The sequence below is a fragment of the Molothrus aeneus genome, chromosome 4 (genome assembly GCF_037042795.1).
Source record: "Molothrus aeneus isolate 106 chromosome 4, BPBGC_Maene_1.0, whole genome shotgun sequence".
Lineage (NCBI taxonomy): Eukaryota > Metazoa > Chordata > Aves > Passeriformes > Icteridae > Molothrus > Molothrus aeneus.
Genome location: NC_089649.1, coordinates 64,723,161 through 64,751,109, shown reverse-complemented (window position 1 = coordinate 64,751,109; position 27,949 = coordinate 64,723,161). Strand labels below are relative to the sequence as shown.

At 43.3% G+C, this 27,949-nt stretch overlaps 1 protein-coding gene across 1 annotated transcript; it reads left to right on the top strand.

The window, feature by feature from the left end:
- The first annotated feature begins 351 nt into the window (after positions 1-351).
- Positions 352-16,165, top strand: RNF4 (ring finger protein 4). The gene is made up of 8 exons (XM_066548710.1): positions 352-572; positions 6,416-6,579; positions 7,038-7,158; positions 7,889-7,968; positions 9,232-9,241; positions 10,338-10,503; positions 13,081-13,129; positions 13,439-16,165. Exons 2-8 carry the CDS (start codon positions 6,571-6,573, stop codon positions 13,586-13,588), a joined length of 585 nt encoding a protein of 194 aa, XP_066404807.1. The 5' UTR covers positions 352-572; positions 6,416-6,570; the 3' UTR covers positions 13,589-16,165.
- Positions 16,166-27,949: the final 11,784 nt, after the last annotated feature.

Below are 27,949 nucleotides of genomic sequence, written 5' to 3'. Positions count from 1 at the left end.
GTGCGCGGGGCTGGGCCGGCGCCGCCCCCGCTCCGGCCTGAGGACGGTGCCCGAGCCCGTTCCCCGGGTGCGGCCCTGTCCGAGGGGCTCCCCCGCAACCCCCGCCAGCAGCCGCGTGGCGGGTCTGTCCTGCTTGGCCCAGCCCGGCCCGGCCCAGCCCGGCCCGGCCGGGTGCTCCGGGGCCGGCTCCGCCGCCGCCCGGTTCGCGGGGCGGCCCCGCCGCTTCTGCCCTGCCCTGGCCGGAGCGGCGGCGGCCGCAGCGCCGAGGTGCGGGCACGGGCACGGCCGGGCTATCGTTGTCCTGCTCCGCCTCCCCGGAAGGGTCTGCTCTTCTCCGGAGGAACGGCCGGGGCTCGGTGGATAGAGCTGCATGAAGTTGTCGCTCTGCCCTCCCATTTTGTGTGACAGCAGGAGTGCGGGGAATGTTCCTCGCCTGCTCAGCCCGCACCTGCGCTTCATTACAGGATGTGGAAAGACTCACCTTTTTTTTTTTTAATTTTTTTTTTTTGCTGTATTCTGTTTTTGGGATTATTGAAAGCGAGTTGTGGCGTCTCTCGGAGAAACTTGTGCAAGTAAGAGCAATGAGCTTTACTTCTGGCCTGTATCCATTTTTCTTTGCTGTGTCTGGAATAGGACATACGGCCGATGAAAAGGTTCAGTGTGTTGTTTCAGTGTGTTGTTTTGTTGTGTGGGTGGGTTTGAGGGATTTCTTGGTTGTTTTTGGAACTGTTTTGGGTTTTTTAGGTTATTCATGAACATGTCATATTTGTCTGTAGGTGTAACTGCCTGCTTAAAGCAAGCAGACTGGTGTGTTTCTGTTTATACGCTGGTTAGCTCTCATCTTTACTCTTGTTATGGTGCCTCTCACCAAGGTCTCTTAGTATGGGACCGTTTTACCTAATTTGGGTAACAGACTCAGTTTCTTTTTTCACTAAAGTTCAAGAAAATGAAAGCATCTTTAAAAGTACTTGAAGTACAGGATAGGAAGGTGTAAAAGAGTGAAAAATTAGTGTTCTCCACGGTAAAAAAAAAAAAAAATTGAGACTAGCACTTTGTGCTTGGCATATGTGTCTTCTGAAGACAAAAATGCCGTTATGCAGATACATCTTTGATACAGTGTTTCCTGTTGTTAGGGGTACAAAAACTGAGAAGCATTAAAAGCATGGTGATGCCTTGGACTGGCTACCTACAAGAGAGGCTAGACCGAGCTAAAGTGGGTATTTGTTAAAGGCTTTTAACAGATACACCTGGGGCAGTGCAAGAGCCTCACAGAGGCTACAAGCAAGATGGACAAGAGTATTTCGGACAGATACATGTTTGGTCTATTTGCATATCAGGGGTTAATTGTCCAATTACAGCTTCAGGTAATGAAGTGATATTCCCCCAGTTTACTTGCCTCCAATTTACTTTTGTTTGTACTTTTTGGGCCTGAGGCTGTGATGATGACCTTGGTTTTCAGGCCTGGAAGGATTGTTTTGTATGACCAAATTGTGATGAGAGCTTACTAACACTCTAAATGAAATTTCAGAGTTAAACACTAATCCAGTACAGGATCTGAAAAATATAAAACTAAAATGTAAGGCATCATTTGGATATTCCATTTTGACAAATTCAACATGTAATGGTGTTTGTCAGCTGTGCCTTGCACATTCCCAATGTTTGGATTGACATTATTGGTTTCTTTAAGTAGGTACTTCGGTGAATTTGTCATGTTTAGGATAAATATGAACTTAAGTCTTGTCTGTGTTAGTGAGACAGGGAAAATGTCTATCTCGTGCTTCAGACAATTTGCCTCCATTCACGTGGGAGACCAAGACTTCGTTTTGAGAGTGGTGCAAGAAAAGTTTTCAGTATTTTAAAGAATCAATTGTTTTTGAGTGCTAATTCAAACATGTTTGATTAACTCAGCTTGAACTCGGGGTGAAAATGCTGACTTTTTTTAGAGGAAAAAACAAGATACTTAAATGATGAATAGCAGTAGTTACCACTCCTAATGTAAACATTCTTAATTTAAATAGCTTGACCTTTTCTCTCAAGTACAGAGAAAAGGTGGTACTTGTAGTCTTTGAAATGTTCCTTGTTCTGAGATCAACACTGTTTAGGAACAATAACTGCATGTGCAGAACTGTGCAGATGACAGGAAGGGGAGTGGCCTTTTCTGGTATTGTACCGTCCTGCAGTGAAGCAAAAGAAACTCTGTACAAGTTAAAAGTATTTATTGGCTTGCTAAGCTGATCTCTTAGGTTTTTACACAAAGAAAAGTCTTTTTACTTCTTAAAAAGCTGTAATTTTAGAATTTCAAATTGATGTCTGAATGCATCTTGCTAGAAGTCTCACAGATAACTGCAGCTAAAGTTGGGAGTGATGTCTGGATTGAGGGGGGGGAGGTTGCTGCAGTAAATCTTTGTATTAACAACTCCTGGGAGTCTTGGTGCTGGGTGGTTTCATAGTGACTGCTGGAAGAAGAGTGTTATAGGCTTTATCATTAACTTGGGCTGTCCAGTCCTGTGTAACAAACTATAATATTTAAGTGGTCCTGAAGTTTTGAAGATTTTTGAGGAATTTTTCCAGATGAGTGTATCTCTTAAGGTGCAATGTATATACTCTGTTCCTGTACAATACTAAACTTGATCTGTGGTGTGTTTAAGAAAGTGAACTCTGCTTTGTTTTCAAAATGTTTGGGCACTTGATGCTTATTGAGGTTTCCCAAGTAAGCCAATAACATGTGGAAATCTATAGCCCCCAGAAAAGGTTTGTTCTTAAAAAACAAAAATGTTACTGGATCGTAGGACTCCTTCCATAGTCTTAATAAATTCCAGCAGTTTGATTTTCTTAGTAAACAGCACTCTCCTGAGATGGGCCATGTTGATATTGATGAACCTACCTGTGATGATTTGAGGTAGTTTTACAGTGGTGAGCTTCCCTGTGGCTGTCTGTTCTCAACTTCATTCTTCAGAAGCGGCTTCTGAAGAGGTATTGAGCCATTGGCAGCTGGAACATCTGTGCCTTATAGGCATTCTCTGCATTAATCATAAAGAAACCCAATTGTCAGTATTCTAAGATTCTGAAAAGTAAACCATTTAAATAGCAACAGGGTGCTCTGTCACTGTCCTCCATTGCAAGTGAGGGTTGACACGAGATCCTCTGAGACATTTTACAGTAATCCTATGTTCACAAACATTACAGTAATCCTGTAAATAATCTGGGGTTTTGTGTCTGGATACAGAATGAGTGTGAATATTTCAAGTGGATAGGATGGTCTTAACGTGTCTTCTATTGTGTGTTACTTCAGTTTTCACCATAACTTTAAAATTTAAGTTGGTTGGCTTCATTTTTTTCTTCTGTTACAGCTCTTCTTTGGCATGTAAGCCACTCACAGCCAAAGAGAATCTGTGCAAGCTTTTGTTTGGATTCGTCACAGGTGTTCCCTGCAATATTTTTAACCTTTCTAAATATACTTGGTTAACAAACCATTGCACTGGGTTGTATTCAGTATTAAGTCTGAAAAGCACCAGATCTTGTGAAACCTTCTGGGTATTTTATGTTCAGACCCGTGCTGCCTGATGAATACAGTAGGCTTATTTTTGCTGTCTTTCAGCAGTGCAGATATGTCAACGTTGTTCTTCTGAAAGAGTCTATTTAAATCCAGTTCTGACAACTTGTAATTTAAAATAAGCCTATATGAAGTTCATTTCTTTATATTTCTTAGGTGTGTGCACTAACTAACATTTCCCAGCTTTTTAATGTCCAGGTATATTTTCCAATTCAATATCTGAGAAGCGAGGAAACCATGTCTTGGCTTTCTTTATGAAGGAAAACTTACAAATTATCTAATGGCTTAACTTGTTAATATACCTCATGTGTTGCTCACTCTTGTTCATCCTCTTGCTGTGTGCAGAAAACTGGTTTACCTAAGGAATTTTTAATTTCATTTGTAGCTGGTCAATGAAGCAATTCGTAACTTGTCCTGAAGCAATTATTTTGAAAGCGTAGATATGTAAGGTTTAGGGATGGTTCTCTCCCTTGCCTCCATCCCTCATCCCTTGTGCTGTGTCTCCTCCTTCCCCTCTCTCTTCCCCTGGTCTCCCAAAACCTCCAAATCCATGAATAATGGTCATATTGAACTAGCAGCTTGTATAGCACCTAGAAAATGTGCTCACAGAACAGTCTTGCTGTTTTTCTGGTTTTTCTTTGGTTGGGTTTTCGTATGATTGTAGCATTAGTCATGGTCTGGTTTAAAAAGTTCTTGTCTCCTATCCCAGAAACTCAGTCAAGGGAGTAAAACAGTATCTTCCCAAAAATGTTGGTAAGGCTTACAGAGAAGCTTTCTTCCTTAAGAAGTGAAATGAAATTTAGACCTTAAGAACAGTGGGATGAAGTGTTAAAAGAGAATTCTTATTACCTGGACACCAAATGTTATGGATATGATTGCACAGGTGAGTCCTGCATTGAGGCAGCAAGAGGCTGAAGTCAGTCTGCCTTCTCTGGTAGCCTGTCTTCAACATTCAACATCCCAGGTGACAACATAAGACTATTTCTTATCTACCAGGAAAGCTGAACATGTCAGTTTAGATTTCTAAAAAAAAAACTGGGAGAGGGTGTTGCACATAATAGTTCAAAAAATGAGATCTATTATGCCCATGGATTCACTAAGCATTAAGTCTGGCATATGTGGTTCAACTGGGGGCAAAAAAAAGGCATCTTGACTTTCATTTTGGCTTTTGAGCTGGTTTTAAAATGAAAAGGTGAGAAAATTGATGAGTGGTGTATTGTGTTGCTTACAACTATACATAAATACATCTTTGGGCTTCGTAATAAGCATCAAATTGAGTGTAAGCATTTTTCTCAAGCTTGTTTGTTTAAATAATGTCACAGCTCAGTGTTAACAGGTCTCTTAAGAAAGTGATTTAAGAAATGGAGTAAGTTGAAGTGGGAAAAGATCAGTCAGGTTTCCTTTAATTGAAGGCTAGGATTGACTACCAGTGCTGTTCCATCCCACTGTGTGTTCACGTTTTCCCATCTGGGAGTAGGCTACAGAGTGTGTGCTGGTCTTTGTGGCAAAAATCAGTCAGCTCTGGAGACAGTTCAGCAGCTCTTGTTTAAAATAGTGTCCCAGTTTTGGACAAATTTAGGAGGAAATGTCCTGAAAGGCTGTCTCCTCTGATAGAAGGCTGGTTTTAGCAACCCCTCCCCCATAGGTTCCCACAGGTTCAAAAGGAATTCCCTTGGAGAAAGTGCAAAAACCTCTGATTATTTAACAATCACATTGCTCGCAGGCATGAAAAAAGGAGTGAATAATGTTAAATAATAAAACCTGTCACTGCTCTGAAGAGATGGTAGATTCAGAGTCCTTTCTGTAGGTGTGGCTCAGCAGTGGGGGCCCCCAGGTGATGTGTTTCAGACTGGAGAAAAAGCTGAACAGTTCCAGAGGAAGAAGCCACAGTCCCAGGAAAAAGCTTACTGCCTCAGTTAATGAACAAGAGGCTAGCTAAAAAAATAACAAGAAATAACTCAGTCTGTTTCTCTCTCTCTCTCTCTCTCTCTCTAGAGAAAGAAAGCGGAGAGCTGGGAGAAACCCAAACGGTTATCTCTGGTGTTGAACACAGGCACCACAATAATTCCACTACTTCCCCCCCCCAGCTCTAATTTGAAGCTGCAGGACTCTGCTCTATATCTGAGCACAGAGCAGACACAGGGGATACAGAGTGTACAGGCACCTCAAGACACAGAGTTGTTCTTTTCCTGCTCCTTCCACAGTGTCCACTCGCACCCAGCCCCACTGTCTGTTGGGCAGGTGGTAACTGTACCACAGGCAGGCTCCAGGATGGGACCTTCAGTACCTGTCACTTAGAGCTGCCTTTATGCTTTTGAGCTCTCCCCCTTGGCAGGTAGCTGGGCATGCACATGTGCAGGTAACAGAGCAGCTACAGAGAGCTCAGATTCTCCTGCATGTCAGGAAGGATTTTGAAACTGAAATTTGTCTGCTTCACTTGCTTTAAATTCCTCTCAAGCTGTTTGGGTCCCAGCTGTTGGAATCTGGAGATGGGTTGGAGAAGAAAGCTGTTCATCTGGAGTTTAGATTCTCTGAAGATGGCTGTTTGACAAAATTCCTACTGATTCCTGCCCACAGACATTGCCTTGAGTATCATTCAGTTGCTTTTCAGTTCAATGTCATTGGGATTTGTTAATATTCTAGTTTGCTGTCAAACTCACTTTTCCAGGTGCTTTGTTCACGGGTGAGAATGACTGAGGCTTCAGGCCCAGCTGCAGGTGTCTGAGGCTCACATGCTGAACTTGGGGACTTCCCTGTGGCTTTGGGCAGAAGCTGGTGGCTCAGCAATGGGAATCTGGGAGCAGGGGGGATTGGAGGGTACAAGCATTGCAGACAGGTAACCTTCTCTCTTCTCTTTGATAGGTTTGGAAGAACATCATCCTCTAATCTTCAGAAACCTGGAGTTTTTATCAGTGAGCTACCTAAAGGAATCTAAGGAAATTATAGCTATAGCTTCCTTGCCATTACTTTTTTGGTGTTTGTACCTCTTTTTCTGTGGTTTTAGATCAAGAAGCACTATGAGCACAGTAAGTATTTTGCTACTCAGTCCAAACCTGATTCTTGAAACATGTTTTCCATTGTATTTCTACAAACTATTTTAAGAGTTTCTAGCTAATACACAGGAGCATAAGTATATTGAATCTTCATGTACAGTCAGATTTTTAATCACTGTAGGTGCTAGCAGTAGTACAGAAATACAATGTCAGCAAAACCCAGTAAACTGTGAACTAGTTTCTCATTTGCAAACCATCATGATAGGCTTTTTCTTGGTGAGGCAGCTAGTAAGAGATCTGGATCTGGGCTGATGTTTTTATCCTTGCTGGAATCTACTCAGGTAAGAATAACCCCTACCACCTATTGATGACTACTACAGCCATTCCAGGAGTGTTTTCTGTACCTTTGTGTGCTTTCATTGGTGTTGCAAAATTGAGGGCTGTGTTAGTACTGCTTGCACAGAAAATGCTAAGTCTTTGTTCTCTCTTAGACTCAACGGAAGCGCCGTGGAGGAACAGTTAATTCTAGGCAAGCTCGAAAAAGAAGCAGGCTCATGGCTTCTACTGCTGAAATGGCTTCAGAAGCAGAGCCTATAGAACTTGAAGAAAGTGGTAAGCTTTCTTTTGAAGTGATAAGAACAGAAAGTGCTTCTGCAGGGTTTGGGTACAGCTGAACATGTATTTTTGCCAATTTCTAGGCTGTTTACTGGAGAAGAAGGGAAATATGATTATAGAAAGTGCCTAGTGGCACACACTATAGCATGGCTGAATAACAAGCCTACTGAAAACTGGTTTGGTGTGTTACTGAGCTGCAATGCATTTGCCACTAGTGATAGATGAGTTGCACAGGAAAAGTCCTCAAGAGCTGCTCAAACATCTGCATGTCTATTCAAATTAGATGGGAGTTACAGCAGCTGCCACTACACAGAGTGGCAAACTAAATTTCCAAACTCCCAAGTTTGAAGATGATAAGGAAAACTTTGTATCATTAATTGTGCCCAGTCCCTCAAGGGAACATGCACAGCACAGTACTATTATATCCTATATGATTCATGTTATATTTCTGTGTGATAAGCATTCTCCTGTCAGATGAATTGTCTGTTGCTGTTGTCATCTGACAGAACTGTGTGAGGAGCTTAGCTGCTCTTCTGCATTTCAGTTTGCTGAAGACAGGGCTGGTAAAGCTCTCTGTGGATTGCTGAGGGCAAAGCTTGAGTGAAATGTTGGACTCATTCCTAAAGAGAAGATGGACAGGAGATGGTTGAATCTTAGGCTGTTACACAGTGACTGGCAATTTTCCTCCTCTGCAATCTTTGACCTTGATTCTAACTTTGTTTTTCAGCTGGTGAAGAAGTAGTAGATCTCACATGTGAATCTTCTGATCCTGTAGTCGTTGATCTAACTCACAATGATTCCATTGTGGTAAGTAGTGAATAGCACACTTACCTAAATATTGTAGTCCAATTACTTTTCTCATGTGTTGTCTGATAGAATCTGACTTTAAGGGTAAGTTTTAAGTTCAGATTTGGTTTGTCAGGGCCTGAAGGTTCTGTGTTACAGAGAACAGAGAAGCTGCTATGGAGGTGTACTTGCAGTTAGTGATAGGGTAGTATAAACTAACTTTTTGCTCCAGAACCTGGAGTTCATATAGACCAGTCATAAGTAATGTAACACAGAGATGCAGTTGATAGTTGAATCTTTTCTAGATATATCAAAGGTAGAATCATAGAATTGTTTGGGTTGGAAAGGACCTCTAAGATTATCAAGTCCAGCCATTCACCCAGCACCACCAGGTCCACAACCAAGCCATGCCCATAAGCACCACATCTGCCTGTCTTGGAAATATCTCCAGGGGTGATTTTAAGCCAATGCCACTGGGCTGCCCTGGGCAGCCCCTTGCAGTGCTTGACAACTCTTGGTGAAGAATTTTTTCTAATACCCCTATAGGCCAATGATTTAAAGAAAAAGCCAGGGGAAAGAAGAGTAAGTAAAATAAGTTCAGGTTAATACTCCCAGAAGTCTTTAAAACACCTTAATGGTTTTTTCTGCTCATTTGAAAGCTAGAATAATCTTTGATCCAGCTGGCAGTGTTGTTTATCCCCTCAGTTTTAGGATGCCACTGCTACTGTGCCAAGCAGAAGCGAGCAGCAGGAATAGAATTGGGAGTATTTCTTGCTGGGGTTATTCCTGAGCCTTTGCAAAGGAAGGGTCTCAAACTTAACCACAGAATTTGCACTTACCCTGCTGCAGGTTCCACCAATGGTGGACTGGGGGTTGGGTTTCTTTTCTTCAGCAGCTGCTGTAACATGAAGTGTGTATGGACATCAGTGCTGAACTGGCCTGTTTGAGGAGAAAGAGGGAAAGAATCACCTGAAACTCTAAACCATGGAACTGAAATGGGGGAGCAGGGAGGACGGCGTTCAGGTGGTTCATAAGTTGCTTCTATTGCTACCCCATTGGAGCAGTGGGAGCAGAACCATCAGCATCCACATAGTTGTTTACAGTGAAGCATTTCATATACTGCTTTTAATAGTCCTAATCAAAATAAGAGTAATAGCCTATCATTCTTGGCTTGTTTTGTTGCAACTGTTGTGCCTAGCTGGTCTTTGTATGTAAGACCAGGGGTGCACAACAAAGTCTAATTGTATTTTCTTTTCTCTCCCTTCCCATGTGTATTGATGCAAGATTGTTGAAGGTGAGTTGACATTTTAAAATTGATAATGGATTTTTCCTGAATGTAATAATTATTATTTTTTATTGCCTTTTTCAATTAATTTGAGCAGCATTGGACATTTCTAAAACATCTGGCCAGTGCCTTAGAGAATGAATCCAGTCTCTGTTTGATAGTCAGTATCAGAACTTGTAGAAAGTACCTGAAATAAAATATATCAAAAGCTGCTCTAAATACTTATTTTCTAAAGACAGAATTTCTTTAAGCCCCAAGTTGACAATAATTTTAATTAGCACTAGAATATTGGTTGTGAATGAAAAAAAAGTCAGAAGTTTTGTTTAACCCGTATTGCAGTAAAGGAACTAAAGAAAGTGATTTGTGCTCATAGTATGCACTAGTCTAACATGCCTCAAGTTTTCCAGTGAGAAATATTAATTTTTTTTCTACTTTAGATCTTAAAATAGTTACAGATCTAAAGAAGTTAATATTTTACATCTTTCAGATGTAGTTCTAATTACATTATTGGAGATGCATTAGTATGTTGTCAGCTGCTTATCTAGAATGTAATCTGTTCTGTGCTCTGAATGAAGCAAGAGTAAGTGAAAAACGCCTGCAATAAAAGTTGTAGCTGAGCACTTGGGAAGGAGGTGGTTTTAATTTTGTGACTTTTTGTGTTGTCTTATTGTTTAGTAGCTTGATTATTTCTACATAGATACTGGAGTTACAGAGATAATCTTGTGTTCAGTCCTCTCTCTTCCAGATCACAGCAATTGTTGCAGTTCCTCAACATAGGATTGTAGCAGTTTCTGTCAGTAAGGATTGGGAGAAGTGTCTTCCCTTTATAGGGGAGATTAATTCGCAGGTAGTGTAATTACATGCAATGTGTGACACTGAGGATCTTCAAGATTAAGTTTTAGCTGTTTGTAGGGTGAAGAGATCAAATGACTTGTGTCAGTATGTAGCAGAATATTCACAATGTCTGGACATGTTCAGCCTTAGTATTTGGAAACTAGTTTAAGATTGCTTTTAACCCAGCTGAATATGGTCTAAACTTGCATTTCAAGGATAGTTCCAGGGAGAGAGAGAATGGTAGAGCTAACTTAACAAAATTAAATTACAGAGAACCAACGACAGAGGAGAAATCTGAGACTAAGAAGCCAGAGACAGGCAGACAGCTGTGTGCTGAGCAGTGATGATGAAGATGAAACCAGAGATAACGACGTGTACGTGGCTGATAAAGCAGCTCGAGAACTGGGACCGCTGGAAGAGGAAACTGCAAGTTCAAAGTATGTACACCTCATGAGCTGCCAAACATGGAGTTGTGCTCCTTTTGAGGCAGACAGGACTGAGTTGTATTTGTCATCACCTGACTTCCTTTGAAGCCTTCACTTTCTCAGTTTCCTCTTTTAATGAGTATGACATCCCATGTTGCACAGTAGTCAAATGATACTGTTTTCACTTGAGGATGAAAAGCCAGCCCAAAACAGATCTACAGCTTTGTATACAGCCTTAAAGAAGAGTGTGGGGCATGGCAAGGAAGTGGGAATTAGTCACAGGCCAAAGCTCATAATGTATTGCATTTCCTTTTCCTACAAAGCTCCAGTAGTTACATTAGATATAAAATACTTCTGTTGGTGTCCATGAGGTTTGGTATCATGAGATTGGCAGGCAGCAGACTGGCAAATTCCAGTAAAAACCCTTACGTGTTCCTGCTTCTTTACGTACTGTGCCAGTTGCTGCCTTTCTCAAAGCAGCCACTGTGCTTCCCAAGGTGTACTTGCAAGGGGATCCTGGAGGTCATGCTCTTATGGTCAATTCTTATTCTGTCCTATGGATGTCATGGAGCCCTGATATGTTTGCATGTGGGATGGGAATCTTGCTGTTTGCCTCAGTAAAGGCCCTGTTCTGCAGAGAAAGAGTAAATCCTGCTGCAGTGTGTTAGGCTAAGGAAATAAAATCTGGTGTCTATGTGACTAGGCAAGTTGAAATGATGCCTTAAGTTTTTAGCTTTTATATTTTTCAGATTCTGTACTGCATTAGTGTATAATTCTGAAGTCTGTATAGAATGCTAGTTAGATTTCTTCCCATTTTGGTCAGAGTAAACAATCCTTCTGTGAGCCAAGGTCACATCATTTGCCTCAGGCCCTGGAAAGCGTAAACAAAAATTAATTGTGGGGGGGAGCAAACTGGGGGAATGTGACTTCATTACCTGAAACTATAATTGGACAATTAACTTCTGATATGCAAATAGACCAAACTTATATCCACCTGAGAAACTCGTGACTGTTGTCCATCTTGGATGTGGCCTCTGTGAGGCTTTGTACTGCCCAAGGTGTATCCTCTCAAGGCCTTTTAATAAATACCCACTTTATTCTTTGAACTTTGTCTAGCCTCTCTTCTAGGTAGCCTCTCCAAGGCATCAGAAGGACATAAGAATTGTTGTATTAACTTACTTTAAAGTAGGCTTTGGGTTTTTTTTTTGTGGGGAGAAGGGTTAAATGAAGCTAATGTGCTTTGAGCCTTTTGGATTACTGAAAGGCAGTGTAGGAGAGAACTTGAATATGTAGCTTTTGGGTGCCAGGTAAGAAATATGCCACCAAAAAGTCCTATGTTATTCTAATCCATAATGTGTTTTGCTAATGGACTTGTAAATGTTTAAATTTTGGTTGTTAAGTACTTCAGAGAACAAATACCACTGATTGGATAATATAAAAAGTAATAGTTCCTTCAGCTTCCTCTGTTAATGACTGCACCTTCTTGATCTGTGTAGGTAAGGCTGAAAGAAGTCAGTGCTGCAGCGTTTAACGTTGACAAAAGGGTCCTTCCTTGTGCTGGGGATTGCCAGCGCCATCTGTAGTGTTGGACTCTTCATCCTTCTAAGATAATCATCAATTGGAATTTGTTACTGAAGTGTTTATAGCTGGTGCCTCAAGATTTTGAGCAGTAAAAATGGGAGAATTAGTGGAGTTAAATTCTGTAGGTGAAACTAGGGGTGGTTGTTAGTAGTGCTTCCTGCTTGGATTGAAGATAACAGGATAAAGACCATCTCATGCTTTCTATGCCTGTTTGATTTATAAATTACAAGCTGTGGTTCAGCATGGGCAGTGACATAAGAAAGCCAAATGTTTAGGTAAAGAGTTCTGAAGGTTTAAACTAGAGATTAGTTTGTAAAGAAAAGTGTCAGGAAGCTCTTTTTGTTTCTGTTAGCTAATGTTATTCAGCCCTTGGGCTGGGCTGTGTTCCCTAGGCAGCCAGGCTGTGCCTGTTGCTGAGTGTGTGTGCAGTACTGCTCTCCTGGAGGCTGAAGGCAGCAGAGGCTCATCTGTAACCACAGCTCAGTAACAGACACCGAGTCAGTCTTTCCACCTTGGAACTGGAAATTTGGGGTTGAGTATTTCCTTGTGTCACTGTGTTCCTGACCTACATTTTGTAAGGAGGAGTTCTTGAAGTGCCTATGTTACTGGGCTGCTGCTAAATTAGAGCAGGGGATTTTGGAACTTCTGACAGCCTCTTCCCTTTCTAGAATGACTCATTTCCAAGGCAGAGCTCAGTGCTTTTGTTACAGAGCTGTCACTGATGGACTCTTGGAGATTAGTGCTGAACAGAGCAAAGAGTTCTTGTGCTAGACCAGCGTGACTTAGTGCATCTTCCCCCTAGGGAAAGCCTTTCCTTCAGGACAGAGAGACCCAATCTTGTTATTACATGCCACAAACTGAGGAGTTAAAGGTACACAGGAATCTTGAAAAGAAATGGACCATGGTGCACTCAGATGGTGACGTGACATTTTGTTTGTGGGTAACCCTTGATGTGCAGTGAAATTAATGGCTGCATGTTCTTTCTTCTTCTGTTCTCTGTACCACTAGGCCGTCTGGTACTGTTAGCTGTCCAATTTGCATGGATGTCTACTCAGAGGTAAGGACCCACATGCTGTCATCCTTTATATGCTGTGTGAGGGAGAGAGGGGCAGAGGGGGCTCATTTGGCTGCTGTGGGATGTGACAGAGAGCTGGCTTGAAGCACAGAGCTTGCCTTGTCAGGCTAAGTCACTTCTTGGTGGTGGGGGTAGAGGGAGGAACCCTTGGCAGGATGGCACTGAAAGATCTTCAAGTTCCTTACTATTCTAAGGGTAAAGGGACATCTAAGTCCTGTTTATGTGATGGCAGTAGACCAGCCAAGTTGAATTCTTTACTTCTAATGCCTGTTGTGGTTTCTTTTCTTCCAGATTGTGCAAAGTGGACGACTGATTGTGTCAACAAAATGTGGCCATGTTTTCTGCAGTCAGTGCCTCCGTGATTCCCTTAGGAATGCCAACTCTTGCCCAACTTGCAGGAAGAAACTCACTCACAGACAGTATCATCCCATCTATATATGAGTACTTTTATTTCTCAGGACAGACTCAACTGGATTTTGGGGGAAATGTTATATTTTCAGTGCTCTGAAGATTTAAAGAGCAGCAGGTTGTGCACAAATCCAAATAAAACTGTTTTTTTTTGGAGACCAACTTGAACGTATCTAGACAGCTTTTTTATGGTCCAAGTTGCTTCTTGTTATGTTCCTGGTTATCATGCTACATCAATGACTGTCTAAACTAGATCAGCAACCTAGACCAGGAAGGAAGCAGTTAATCCATTTCCTTCTACTTTTTTTAATGAGGGAGTGTGAATATTTTGGTTTTTCTTACTCTGTTAATTATTCCTACCTTCACATACAGCTATGTTGGAATAGTTTCCTTTCAGAAGACAGATTAGCAATTCACCATTTCATTACGCTTTTTTTCATCCTCTAAGAAGCTCATGACTCTTGCTTTCTTGCAGATCATCTTTGCCCTAGTAGAGTGAGTACTGTACTGAAGGGTGGTTTTTTCATAAATCAGTCTTAAATTGACAACAAGGGTTATGCAATAAAGTGACCTGCTGTTAACCAGCAGTCAAGTGTTTTGAGCAGCAGACTTGAACATGCAGATGTTTTTATGAACTCCATGAGATCCCAGGTACATAGACACATTGCAGCATGTGCAATGTGAAAATAATTCCTTGATTGTTTCAGCTGCCAAGAATTCCTGTTTTTTAACCCCAACACTGAATTTATTTTCTCACATGATGAGATGGTCTCTTGGGTTTACTTGTGCTGTAACACTGTCCTAATAACTGTCAATAATACAGTCTTTTCTAGGCTTCCTAGTGATGAAAGCAAAGAAGCAAATTCATCTGTATGCTGAATTCCAAACTATCTACAGATCTTCTTACTGTATCAGCTGTTCCCAGTGTAATGCTTTAAGTTCAGTGTGTTCTCTTTGCTGTTCTCACTGGTTGTTACACTGACACCTGACTGGTTGTAGCCTGGTGAATAGCATTGAAAATTAAATTACTGTACTGCCATTTTTGAGTGGAGGCTTTAAAAAGTGTTTGGTAGCAATGTTGACAGCCAGTTAGAGAAAAGTTTAATCTCCCTTTGCCCTGAGGGTTGTCCAGTTTTTTTTAATGCAGTTTTAAAAGAGAAGTCAGCTATATCTGCTAGGAAGGACAATTCCTCTAGCTGAGAAGGCAGGAATACACCAGTTTATGCACTCTTATCCATTCACTTTTTCCCCAGGACGAGTTCTAAATGTCTGTTTTAAACTTACAGCTAAAATGTCCGAGCTGATCTGGAGTCCAGGGTGAGCTGATACAAACAGGTTGATGTGGACAAAATAATTAAAATCAGTGGTTTATGATCCACAGCTGTGGTAGGTGCATCCATGAGAACCTCCAGAATTAAACCTGGCCACTTCTCTGAAGCTGGTTGCTATAGAAACCATTATAAGAACCATTTTGTGCTCTGGTGCAGCACAACTGAAGGGTGTGTTTAGTTAATGTTGGTATCACAGGTGTCTTTGCTAACCTGTCCTTATCTGTAAGAAACCTTTAATTAAAGCAGCTCTTCTAAATTAGCTGTCTCAAGCTGCCTTGCAACCCAAAGTAGACTTTTTTTTTTAATTAGGATGTTTCTGGATATAGAAAGTTTTGTTACATAAAGGCTGCCTGAAGAAATGCAGCACCTTCACCCCCCTGGTTTGGAGTGGCTTTGGTTCAGTGCTGTTAGCAGGAATATGAAGTTTCTGTATTGTGGCAATAGGGTGACTCCTACAAAGTTACACACAGGTGGTTCCTGTGTGCTCCCATGGGTAAGATAAACAAGCAAGGACTACAGCTGTCTCAGGATACTGCAGTGACAGTGATGGCTGCAGTTGTGTCCCAAAAAGCAGAGAGTTGATGCTTGAAGTATTAATTGTGTGAGGAGAAGCAGCCCAACATTAAAACTGTAGAGACCCACAAGGGTCACAGAAGCTACTTTGTCCCTGTAGCTTAACAAAGAAAGAATAAATTATGGCTGGTTTTCCTGGAGTGGCTGCTGTGTGAAAGGAAGGATCAGAAGAGGATTTAAGGGATTACTACTGAGGATGAGGGTGAGTCAAGTCACTTAACCATGCATCTTTCACAGTCTACTACTAGCCATGGCCTAAATGATTTTGCACAACTTCCTCCATGTAAATACCACTTTAGAGTTAGTGTCTCAATAAAATAGATCTAATCAAAATTTAGATATCAAACTATAACAAAGAGTTTTTAGCTTTTGTGTACCCTGTGAAGTGCCACAGATTTTGTGCATCTCAAAAAGGATATTATATCTCAGTACATGGGAAAAAAATGGAAATTCATTACATGCTTTTTTCTTCAAGGGAAAAAACCGTCTGATATATTTCAGTTCCAGCAATATTTCACATTGGCAAGAACTCATAGAAAATGAAAAAAAAATCTTTATATTAAGTAGATGTCTGTCTTGTTGTATATAGTTCAATTTTTCCTGTATTTAATTGTATTCAAGTCTGCCCATCTATGTTGAACTCTGCTGGTAGGCAGAGGGTTCTCTTAACAGGTGAAAATAAAATGATTGGATTGATCAATCACAAGTGCTTCTTTTCATTGTGCTGGAGTCATTGATTTGGGGGGAAATAATCCTGAAGGCCAAAGCCTTTCAGATGCTGGGATCAGTGTGGGTTGTGTGGGGCAAAGGAGAAAGACACCACCCGGGGCAGGAGGGCTGTGGGGACAAGATAGTCCAGTCCTGCTCAGGATGGGGACAATGGGGCAATGCAGAGGTGGCTTTGTGGGTGGGGGGAGCCTGGCAGCCAGGGCCAGAGGGAGCAGTGAGGAGGGTGGGAGGGTGTCCCTGGGGGTCCCATTGCTGGCTGGATGAAGCAGCCACTGCAGAGAGGGTGAGGAGGAATGCTGAGGAGAGAACTGGACTACAGTTCTCTTTGGAGAACTACAGGGTAGTTTCAAAGTTTCAAAATAAAGCTCACTTGATTTTTTTTTCTCCAAAGAAACTAGAGATGCTGTTTCCTGAAGGTCTTGGCTTATCCCTCTTAGTTGCTTTTATTGTATTTTGTTCTTTCTTACTCTTTATATTGTACACATATGGAGTAGCTGCCTTTCCAAATGCTGATGAGTAATTTGCTATTTCATTGCACTTTTGTTTTTATCCTAAAATAAGCTTATACTTTTTTTCTTTCTGCTGTACTATCTTTGCTTTATTACACCACATTCTGTAATAATGGATCTTTTTTTTTACAAGTCAGGATTAAAGTGACAACCTCCATCATGCAATAATGTCACCTGCTGTTCAACAGCTGTCAGATGTTTTAAACAGAGGGCTGTGTGGACAGGAACACTGTTGTTATGGAGAGTCCTTGCTGCTTCAGTTAAGCCCTTGATCTGCTTCTGGTGGAACATTGGATCCATCAGATCTGCTCTCTGATTTGCAACCAGATTTGGCACTTAGGGTGGATGAAGCATGCAGCAACTGCAGAAAGCTCTTCTCACTTGGGGCTTGATCCTGTTTCACAGTTTTGGAAAGCAGAAGGGGTGGATATGAAACAAACCAGACAGAAAAGCAGGTCCAGGGCATACCAGCCCTGGTCTAAGGAGCTGGGTATGAACCATGGTGCAGTGGCTGGGCTGAACATGTCATCTGGGTAATGTTTGCAGTGTCAAGTGAAGGCTGAGATTGGGTGGATGATCCTGGGGGCTGGAGAGGAGACCATGGCTATGGACTGGGGACCAGGGCAGGAACATCACACACTAGAAACTGGAACTACAGAGCAAAGTGTACAGATGTGTTTGCAGCTTTTTGTGTGTGAGCAGACAGTTGGCAAAGGGGAAATGCCAAGGTTAAGGGTTGGTGTATGGCAGGTGAAACAGATTAGCAGGGCCAGAGCTGCATTTTGGTTGCAGAGCTCAAACCTCCATTTCCTGGATTAGGATGGTGACACAGGTCAAGGGCTATGCTGACAGGTGACATGATGCTATCTATGAAGTTTTGTTAACTGTAGAGATGTGTCCTTGCATTATGTCTGATCTACACTTGCTGGCAGTGTGTGGAGGGATAGAATGTAAGAAAATAACAGATGGTGCAGAAGGTAGTCTCCCACCTGAGGACTTGCAGCTGTACTAATCACCAAAGATTAGGAACAGGCCTGCCCTTAATAGGCCACAGCTGTGTCCAATAAGAAGACGAGTGCTACAGAAGAGTGGAGTTTGTTGGTTGTGCTGTGAAGAAGGAGGAGTCAGTGCTGTGAGGAGCTGCACATGAGAAATCACTGAGAAGGTATGGGAACTTTGCAATAAGATGACAACAGCAGTGAATGCTAATTTCATGTGTTCTGTAAAAATCTATTCTCTAGGTCAAGAGCATGCAGTTGAGCCCTTGGGCTTCTGAGGACGGTTTTACCTCCAAATAGTTTGTCTTTTTTATGTCAGTGTTGCCTGATGATGTAAAATCCAGCTTGGTTGTCTGTGTTTCATCTAAAGACCAAATTCATTGTGGTTTCTAGAGTTGATTTAGGGCCTGTGAACAATGAGATGCTTTAGAGCTGCTTCATATTCTTTCTGGAATCCTAAATCCTCCTACAGTTTTTCTTTGAGAGTTCTGGGAAGGTAAAAGGAACAGGAATATCTAGTCTGGGGCTTCTCTTGTACCACTGCCGCCACCACCACCCAACGAGATTTCTATATCCAGCACACAAAAGTTAGGTTACTCAAGAACTGTTATTCCTTTTTCACCCTTTTTCTCTTGATGCCCTCGTGCCTCATGGTGAGCACCAAAATCTGTCTTGGTTTGAAAGACAGGTGTCTGCTAAGGGAGGCAGGAGCCTCCCTTGAATGGAAAATGTAAACCCCCTCCCTCCGAATTATTATAATTTTGAAATTAAGGGGCTCTCAGGCAAAGATATGAGAATAGGAATAGCAGTTCTTCCCTAGTATGTAAAATAAAGCAAACAAGCAACAACAACTCTGGCGTTAACAGCCGCCAGAGCCAGGAGCGCTGTCCCGGCTCTTCGGCCGCGGCGCATCCCCTTCGCTGAAGTTCCGGGCACGGCCGGCAGGGGCGCTGCGGGCTCCCGGCGGGCAGGGCAGGGCCGGGGCGGTGACTCCGCCGCGCCTGCAGGGGGCGCTGTGGCGGGGGCTCGGGGAGCACACGGCAATGGCGGCTCTGCCCAGAGGGAGGGGATGGAGGAGAGAAGAGAGGCCTTGCTTCACAAACCCTGGGGTAGCCGATCTCGGTGCCCCAGAAGCAGCAAGCTGAGCTGGCAGGGAAAGCTACAGTGCAATGAAAGCTCAGAGCAGTGCTGGAGAGACAGCAGGGGCAGAACAGCAGCGACCAGAGCAGGGCAGGGAGAGCTGGGCTCAGGGAGCCGGGCACCCGAGCAGGTGGGGCCGGGTCCCTCTGTCAGTAAGGTGGGTGTTTGTAAGGTCCCAGTTCAGTGGCTGCTCTCAGGAGCAGAGGGACGGAGGCTCACCCCACAGCAGCTGCAGCAGCGAATTCTCATCCTGGGCAGCAGCTCTGAGCCTCCTCCTCTAAAGCTGAGACAGAGAGCCTGCAGCTGCCCTAGCCTCGGCTTTTACCAGCCCAGTCCTCACCGTGTCTCTGCCCCTCAGAGAGAAACTCCAGATAAGAGAAGTACAACCAGATGCCCTCCTCTCCGGAGCTTGGCCACTTTTTGTGTTTTTCTTAAGTACCCAGTTGTTACTGATTCCTAGGAAGTTATAGGAAAAAAATTCTCTAAGTAAAAAGGAACAAAAGGAAAGAAACCTAACCTCCAGCGCCAGAGGAGAGCATTGCCATCTCTGTCAAGGAGATTTGTTGGTGCTGTGTCCAAATGCAGTCCAAGAGTCTGAGGTGTCCCAGCCATGGCAGTGGTGCAGGATGAAGGCAGAGGTGATGTGATATGTACTGGGTTTCTTAGGAACAAGATGGAGGGCTCAAACACCATTTCAAAAATATTTTGATTGGTTGCCACGTCTTCCACTCAGTAAAGCCCTTGATTACACCAGCAATGTAAACCTGAAGGCCTCACTTCCCCCTAGTAATTCTGCTACCTACAGATTGTACATTCAGACTTTGAATATTTTTATTTTCCATAGTAGATGTTACCTTGAGGTTTTAGGTAAGCATTTAAAAGCAGATATATTGGGAATGGAGAACTACTTATTTCTAATCCTGTTTCCTCCTTCCTTCCTTCATATTTCATGAAGAAGATATTAGCATTAAAAGTCTTAAACAGAAAAACAACAAGTTATGATATTGATTTAATGTAGAGGTTACAAAGGTCAAGGGATTAATGTCTATATGAGCACTTGCAGGTGTCAATTTTAAACACATTCTAATTCTTTATGGGGGAACTTTTTTCACAGAGACTACACCAAATGTATTCATGCATAGTATGGGATTCTTCTTGGGGGAAAGAGAAGGGCCTCTGCTTTCTCTAGCAGTAGTTTATCCCACTTAGTGCCTTATGGGATGGGATAGATAGAGCAGCATTATTTTTTTCATGTAAACTTCTGTGTAGCTCTTTTTGCACATCTTGACTTGCTGCATCATCACAAGTGGGCAGTTCATAATTAGTGTGATTAGAGGCACATATATTGCAGTGGAAAGGAGCACGAAAGTTAGTCATTAAAACTCTGCTGCAAGGAGGTGGTGTGCTGTCTCTTCTTTCCTTTGCCAAAAATTCCTCCACAAATCTAATTTCAAGCCTTGCTCAGCAGAGGAAGGGTATGAAACTGTGGCTATTTCCGTGACCAGTATTACAACACCATTTCCCCAAATCATTTATTAGTTGCCACAAAGAATGAAGTGTATTTCTAACTAATTCAAAAATCAAAATTTTAGACATGGATCATGCATATATTTGTGCCTTCCTTTTTGCTGGAGTGCAGAAAAATGAATTTTAAAAATAGCCTGGGGTGAAGGTTTAAGCCATTCGTTTTACAAGACTCTTTAAAAGCTTCTTTCCTAACCTGTCAAATTATAGGATGGCTATAATTTGTTTAAGTCTTTCAACATTTAGGAAAGTGCCTGCTGCATATTGAAGCATTAACTCCCCTTAGCTGAGCAAATTGAGCACGGGGCTGCAGGAGCAGCCAGGGCTCCGCTGGGAAGGAGCTGCCTGCTCCACACCAGGCCTCATGAATTGCAAAGAGCTAATTAGGAGAAACGCTCACAAAAGACTGATTTTCTGACACTTCTGCCTAAGAAATATTTGAAGTGCTTTGGGCATTCTGAGGGTTCTCTGTCTGTAGAGACAGTTTGTTAGACTTGCCATCAGTGTTCCTTTCATTTTTGTCTTCTCCCACCTCTCCTATCTGAAGGCAGAGAGCATTGTGTGCAGCAAAGTGCTGCTCAGCCACTGTCACCATCATTTGGAAAGGGGACTTCCAGCTGGAGGTGCTTGGACCCTAAAATTGATTTTTTTATTATTAATTTTTTTTATTATTTATTTCATTAAAAGATCAGCCAGTTCCAGAAACTTCTACAGCCATCTGCAGGAGCTGCAAATTGTCCCCCAAAGCTGTTTTTGGAGGGGAGCAGACATGAGCAATTCAAGCAGTGTTGGAGGCTGGGGATTTAATAAATGCCACCAGGGTCCCAGGCATGAACTCAGGCAGAGCCCTCATTTTGGACCCTCCTTTCCTGAGAAATCAGAGCTGTTGTTTGCCCTGTTCAGGGATGCCAAGGGAAAAGACTGATGCCCAGTTTGCTGGATCTGCTGTGAACCTGCCACTCCCTCTGGCAACAGTGGGGTTTCACTGAGCCACAGCAGGGCAGTACCTGTTCATCTCAAAAGATGAATGAAATAATTGTGTTGTATGCACAGCATTTGGAAATGCAAGAGAAGTAGAAAGGGTTTGCAATTAAAAAATGGACAGGAAAGCTGTATATACTCTTACTACACCTCAGCATCGCTACCTAGATATTTTATAGGTTTTTATTGGTTTTAGTATTGTTTGCATATTTGTACCTGTTAGGATGCCTGGAAAAAGCTTTTTGGATGTTATTTTGAAAGCAAATATTTATGTATTTACCTATCCTACACACTGATTTTACAGCTGGACTTGCAATGTTTGGATATCCTGGACAAGAGTGAGACTGTCAAGTCTAACCTCCTCAGTCATCCCTCTGGGCTTCCTCATCTGAAATTGCAAATATCCACAAGATTGCACCCTTAATATCCGAAACATCCCTCGGGTAAGGTGTTGTGTTTGTGGGCTGGGAAATACCTTGTGGTCCTGGGCTTGTGTCCTGCATCCCCCATTCCCTGCCATAGTGATGCCCAGATGGAATTATGGCAAGCCAGATCAGGCACAAGGCAGTTCACTAGGACAGAAAACACTTTGTATCTGGTTTAGGTTAGGTCCAACACCTAGGAAGAGTTTGAGGCTGTTGCTGGGACACACCTGGTGTTTGACAGTGCAGCTTTGGCTGGTTCCTCGCAGGCAGGAGCTCACATCCCAAACTGAGTTATGTTGCTCCCACCTCGTGCTGCAGCCAAGATCCCTTGGGAGAGACAATCCAGCACTGACATGCCTGGAGTGACTTGGGAAGCTGCCCCCTGCTGCCAGATTTCTTCTGGAAAAGGGTTTTGTGCTAGGTGGGAGCATGTGGGAAGCATTCTCTGGGATGCACTGGCCTCAGAGACAGGAGGAAGTGACAGTGCATGGCAGACTTGGGTTTCTGCCAATCCTTTGTGTGGGCTTTTGTGCCATGTCTCCCTATTTCTGATTGTGGTACTAATCAAAACTTGCAAATAGAATAAAACCAAGGTGAGGAAATACAATGTTGGCTGGTACTGCTCCATCTTGGTCTGGGCTCACACCCTGACAGAGGTCTGGGGTAAGTGTTTCCAGCCAGCTCCAAAGCATATGTGCATGTAAGTCACCATGGTCTTTATTCCTCTTGTGGTATAGTGCCAGCTTGGAAGGAGCCCTGGTCTCACCTCTCTAGGCAAAAGCATAGTCTAGACAAGATGGCCTAGCACCCTGTCCAGCTGAATCTTAAAAATGTCAGGTGTTGGGGAGTCCCCCACATCTCTGGGGAGTTTATCCCCATGACTGACTGTTCTCTATGTGAAAAAAATTCCTCTTGTGTCCAGTCTCACCAGGAGTAACTTGTACCTGTTACCTCCCCTCTTTTCCATGTGACTCTTTGTAAAAAGGGTTTGGGTTTTTTTTGTAGCCACACCATTTTCTTTGTAGCCACCCTTTAAATTCTGGAACATGGCAGTTTCCCCTAAGCCTTCTTTTCCCAAGGCTGTACAAACCCCCTTCTCCCAGCCTTTTCTGTTAGGGCTGGTTCCCAATTCTCTGATCATCTTTCTGACCCTTCTCTGGACTCTCTCCAGCCTGTCCATATCATTTTTGTGTAGTGGGGACCAAAACTGAATGTTGTATTTCAGGTGTGGCTTGACAAGTGGGATAATGACATATTTATCTTTGTTGGTGATGCCCTTGTTGATGCAACCCAGAATCCTGCTGGCTTTCTTTTTATATTGTGTTGAAATATTGTTGGAACGCTGAGTTGCAGATTTTGTTCATTAAACAACAATAATGAAAATTATTAAAAATTACTGTCTTTCTAACTAGTCTATTTTTGCTTTATGTGTTCAGTAATTTGAAGAAATTAGTGGTGAATAGCAAATTTTGTCAGTGCTGTGAATAATTATACCTGCAATTATTAAACACTTGTTATTAAAGTTGATGAGGAAGCTGGCAGTTCCTGTTGAAACTGCATACTGTTAATACTGAAGAAGCCAAGAGAAAAACAATGGAGATGATTAGGGATCTTGGTGGGGCATATTGAAGAAATCTGACTTTTATTCAGCCTAACAAGGGAACTGTTAGAAAGGATTTAACTCAAGTGTTTAGTATTTTGAAATTTATTGCAGTGACAGACCCAATAAGAGGGAAGCATTTATTAAAGGTTAATGGCAAACATTAAAATGTGCAGTTGTAGTTCTCCCCTTCAGCACTAAGCTGTGAGCCAGGCATCTCACCATGTAAAACCTTATCTTAGGTTTTAGATGTGAGACAAGAGGAGAAACCTCTGACCACATGGGTGGACAGATGGACAGAAAAAGACATAGCTCACAGAAGGGCAGTTTGGATTTAGCAATGGAGTCTCTGTCAGGAGCTCCCAACCCTTGGGAGTGTCCCATAGTGAACCAGTAAAATGTGAGCAATGTTTCTCCATTGCCTCTTTGAAGATTTGAGGTTTGACAGTTAAAGCTTTGAACTGCTTCATTTTAGGAAATGAGGCACACAGTGTGAGGTCATTAAAAGGCCTTGATGCAGACAAGCAAGGAACATTGGGTACATCAGGTGAATTTCACCTGGATACCAACGAGCACCCAATGAACTTTGGGGGAGCAAAGAACCTCTGCCCTGATGTGCTGTTGCTGTGAGGGGGACCTGAGGTTTCTACTCTCAAAACCCTCCATAAGCAAGGGCCCAAGCTGCCACAGAGGCTGCTGCAAAATGTCCCTCTACCAAGTGCTGGAGTATTTTCTGTCTGTGCTGCTGCTGCCCTGCCTCCCTGTGCTGGTGTGGCTGCTGGGATCACAGCCAGCACACATCTTCCCTCCTGCACTCTGTGAGCCAGGGCTGGGCCCATGGTGCTGGTAACCCCCTTCCTGTGCTTCTCTTGGCATTTTCCCACCTTACTATTTTCTCTCTTTTGTTCTTCTTTTATGAAAAAATAAAGTTGAATTATCACTTAGAGTACCAACATTTAACCTTGTTTGTGTTTTAATCTCACTTTTGGTTATGTTTAGAACCTGATTCCTTGCTGCAGTTGTGGATCAAGGCAAAACTTGCCTCTCCTCATCTTCAGCAGATTGGAACAAATGCAGCCTTCTGCAAGCCCTGAAGGGACATCTGGGGTAGGCAACCTCATAGCATAGTGTTGGTCACTTGTGCTCTTAATGCTGCCCCTCCTGGCTGGACATCCCACTCACCAATGAGGAAAAGAACTTCCTGCCTTTTGCTGAAGAAAAGATCTTGAAAATATTTCTAAGGAAAGTAAATAAGGCCCCTCTCTGGGTTTTCTGGGCAGCCTAGAAATTAAGAATTACAGAGAATCATGAAAAAACAGCAAATATTTTTTTTCAAGAGCTAAGTATTTTCTTGAAAAATATTTTTATTTATGACTGTGGTCTTAAATCAGTGCAGGACACCGATACACAACATTCAGCTCTTGCTGACTTTCCCACACCAAAGTACATGGGCCTTTGTGAGCTCCTGTGCTGAGCCAGGAGGGGAATCCCTCCCCTCCTTGTTCAAATTTATTTCAATTCATGCTGGTTTTAATTCCTATTAATTTTGCTGTCAGTAATTTCTGTGTCAAGCAGCTGAGCACCCTTCTAGGTGGTGACTGGTGAGGCAGCGTCTGCCTCTGGGGCTGCTCCCTCACTTGGCCACTCATGAGCTGATTGTGACTTTGCCAGGTGCACCTCAGTGTGGACCAGTCCAGGAGCAGAGGCCAGACAAGCCATTTTTCCCATTCTCTGGCTGCAGAAAGGACAGGAGTCTGCCAACAACATAAAATATTGGCACTGCTACTTGGAGAGGCAAAGACCAGACCCTGTTCGGAACTGAGGACCACCTCCAAAGCTGCTTTTTCCAGGAGCCTTGACAACTGCTAGCACATTTGGTTGGTACAAGGCCAACTGGTGGTGTAAAAGGGTCAAAAGGTGGGAAGATACTGATTTGCCTGACACAGAAGGTGGTCACTGGTGCTCTGGTGCATGCCACCGCATCGGTCACCTGTGGGCCAGAGAGGAGTTGAGGATCCCTGAGTTATAAATTCACATCGTATTTTTGCCCTGGAGGGAGGGTGCCTGATGTGCCTAAACAACAACAATCTCTGTGTGCTCCAGGGTCTGTGAGGAAAAAGAAATTATGGCTCAGATTAGAGAGGTGAACAAAGTAAACACACATATTTTTCAAATGACCTCAGCTGCAGAGGAGAGATTAACAGGCAGCATTGGGATGTCTCCATTAAACAGATCTCCACCTAATGGCTTCAGCTGGACAGAAATATTTTTTTCCTACTGCTGTAGAGCAGATGAAACTACCAGAGGAAAATAATGGATATTAACTTTCCAAAAGCATGGTGATTTGGACTGAAATAAAATTCCTGTGGTTGACACTATGTACTTGAGTTATAAGATCAAGTAGTGATTTACTTATGAAATTGCTACGGGGAGGTCTTTGAAGTGGTGAATTGGGGTAAAGCATGCCATAATATATTTAGCAGCAGATAATGCAAATTGCAGAAGAAGAGAAGAGGAGAGAAAAATAAATTAACTCTTTAAAATGTTGTTATGTATTTATGGGGATCTAATAGGTTTCATGTGAATCAGAACATTAATCCTGGGGTCCTGGAGAAATGCCAGATCTAGTAATTGCATTTTGTCAGCCCAAGTCACATCCATAGCAAAGTGCTGCAGGCTTGCACCTACTCCAAGCCCCTCCACCACACAGAGAAATACTTCCACCTCTCTCGTGCCCTCCTCAGGGTTCCCAAGCCCCCTCTGAGGTTATCCTGATGTTTCAAGACCCTTAAAGATTAAAAGTGTCTGTATTCTCACAGGAAATCTGTCGGTGCTGCTGCCAGCAGTGCCAGTCTGTGCCTGTGCACAGCTGGAACCTGGGGATGGCCACAGAGGAGGTGTCAGGTTCCTTCAGTGTCTGATGTGGGCAGTCAAGTGATGGGCTGAACAACCCCAGTGCCAGCAGCTGCTCCTCACAGGACTGGTGTTCCAGACCCTTCTCCAACTTCCTTGCCCTCCTCTGGACATGCTTCCACACCTCAGTGTGTTTCTTGTAGTGACTGGGCCCCAAACTGAGCACAGCATTTGAAGTCTCATGCTTCCCAGGGAAACAGGTGCCCCCCACTCCTAAGTGGGCAGCCAAGTGCCCAAGGGAGACTGGCAACAGCCCCCAGGAACAGGGCAGGGCATCTTCTCATCCCAGAGCTACTGCATGAGCACAGCCCACAGCATTATGTGATGTACCCCAAGCTGAGGACTGTAACTGCTTCCAGGCAGGGGAATGCAGCTCTTGCTTGCAGCAGCCTTTTTCCCTTTGCCCTTGTCTGCCTTGTTGGACCTTTTTGTGAGCCCTGAAGGTACCTGCAAGAACTGTAAATCAGTAACAAGGAGCACGTTGCAGAAGTTCAGTACATCAGAGACAGATTAAAAGACCATAGCTTTCATGAGCAGATGTAAGTGTTGAGAGAGATTTATTTCGAAACAGCTTTTGAGCTCTTTGGTGCTCCCTGTGCCAGTTAGAAGAAATGTCTGTTAAGTCTGTAATCTGCCAGTAACTATATACACAAAATGCACTGAACTGATGCTTGTAGTCTAATTGAGATGCCTTTTGTGCCCTCTGGATGTACCAGTGCTGCCTGGAGCTCAGCACAGTAAATAGATATGCATGTTCTTACACAGATGGAAAGCAGAGCTGCTCTATGCCAAGGATTTGCACAGCAGAGGTGTCAGTGTGCTTTTGATTTTCCATGTGGGTTTTCCACAGAAAATAAACTTTCAGTATTTCCCTACCACGCCCTAGCCCAATTCCTCTGGGTAAAAATAACAAATACATGACCTAATGCAGTGCTGTGCTGCTGGATGTGGAGGCAGAGGATTTGCAGCATCCCATGCTGATGCTCAGGCACCATTCCACAGTTGCCAGCAGCTCTTAGAGGGGCAGTCAAGCCTTCTGTGCCAGGCTAAGCAGTGCTAACAGTTAATCCTGAGCTGCTAAACTGGCCCCAGGATGTCTCTCTTGCAATAGAGGTCATGCCCTGCATCTTGCCTACAAAGCAGGAGAGTCCTCCTGGTCTTCTCTCTGCAAAGCAGGTCCTGCTGTGGGAATGGTGGTGCCCCCGTGGGATCGTGCCTGCGGAGGGGAATAAACCACTCATCTCACAGACACCAGTACATTTGTAGTCTATCACATTTTAACATCCAAAAAAAGTGCTTCTGTGATGGATGATTTACTTATTTCTTTACTTCCTGAACAACCACAGACACCAGTCCAGCCTCCAAGGTCTCTATTGCATCAGAGGCCATGGTTGAAAAGACTTCAGCTCAGTGGGTGCTTGTTTGCATGACCACAATTGTATTCTGCTCCTGGTGAGGCCTGGGGGGAGGAGGGGAGATGACCAGGCTCTCTTCATCTCCATCCATCCTCCCCTTTCCCATTTTTCTGGACCTGGGGAGTTTCTGGGTCAGGCTGGGGCAGACCTCACTCTGTTCGCACCACCGGCGCCTTTCAATGTGCTGAGAGCAGCGATTCAAGTGTCTGTGATGTACTTACTGCTCACCATCTCCCTGCCTTCAGTTCATAGAATA

Coding starts and splice junctions, on each gene's coding strand:
- RNF4 (XM_066548710.1), top strand. Junction 10,504..13,080: donor GAGGAAACTGCAAGTTCAAA/GTATGTACACCT, acceptor CTGTACCACTAG/GCCGTCTGGTACTGTTAGCT. Junction 13,130..13,438: donor GCATGGATGTCTACTCAGAG/GTAAGGACCCAC, acceptor CTTTTCTTCCAG/ATTGTGCAAAGTGGACGACT.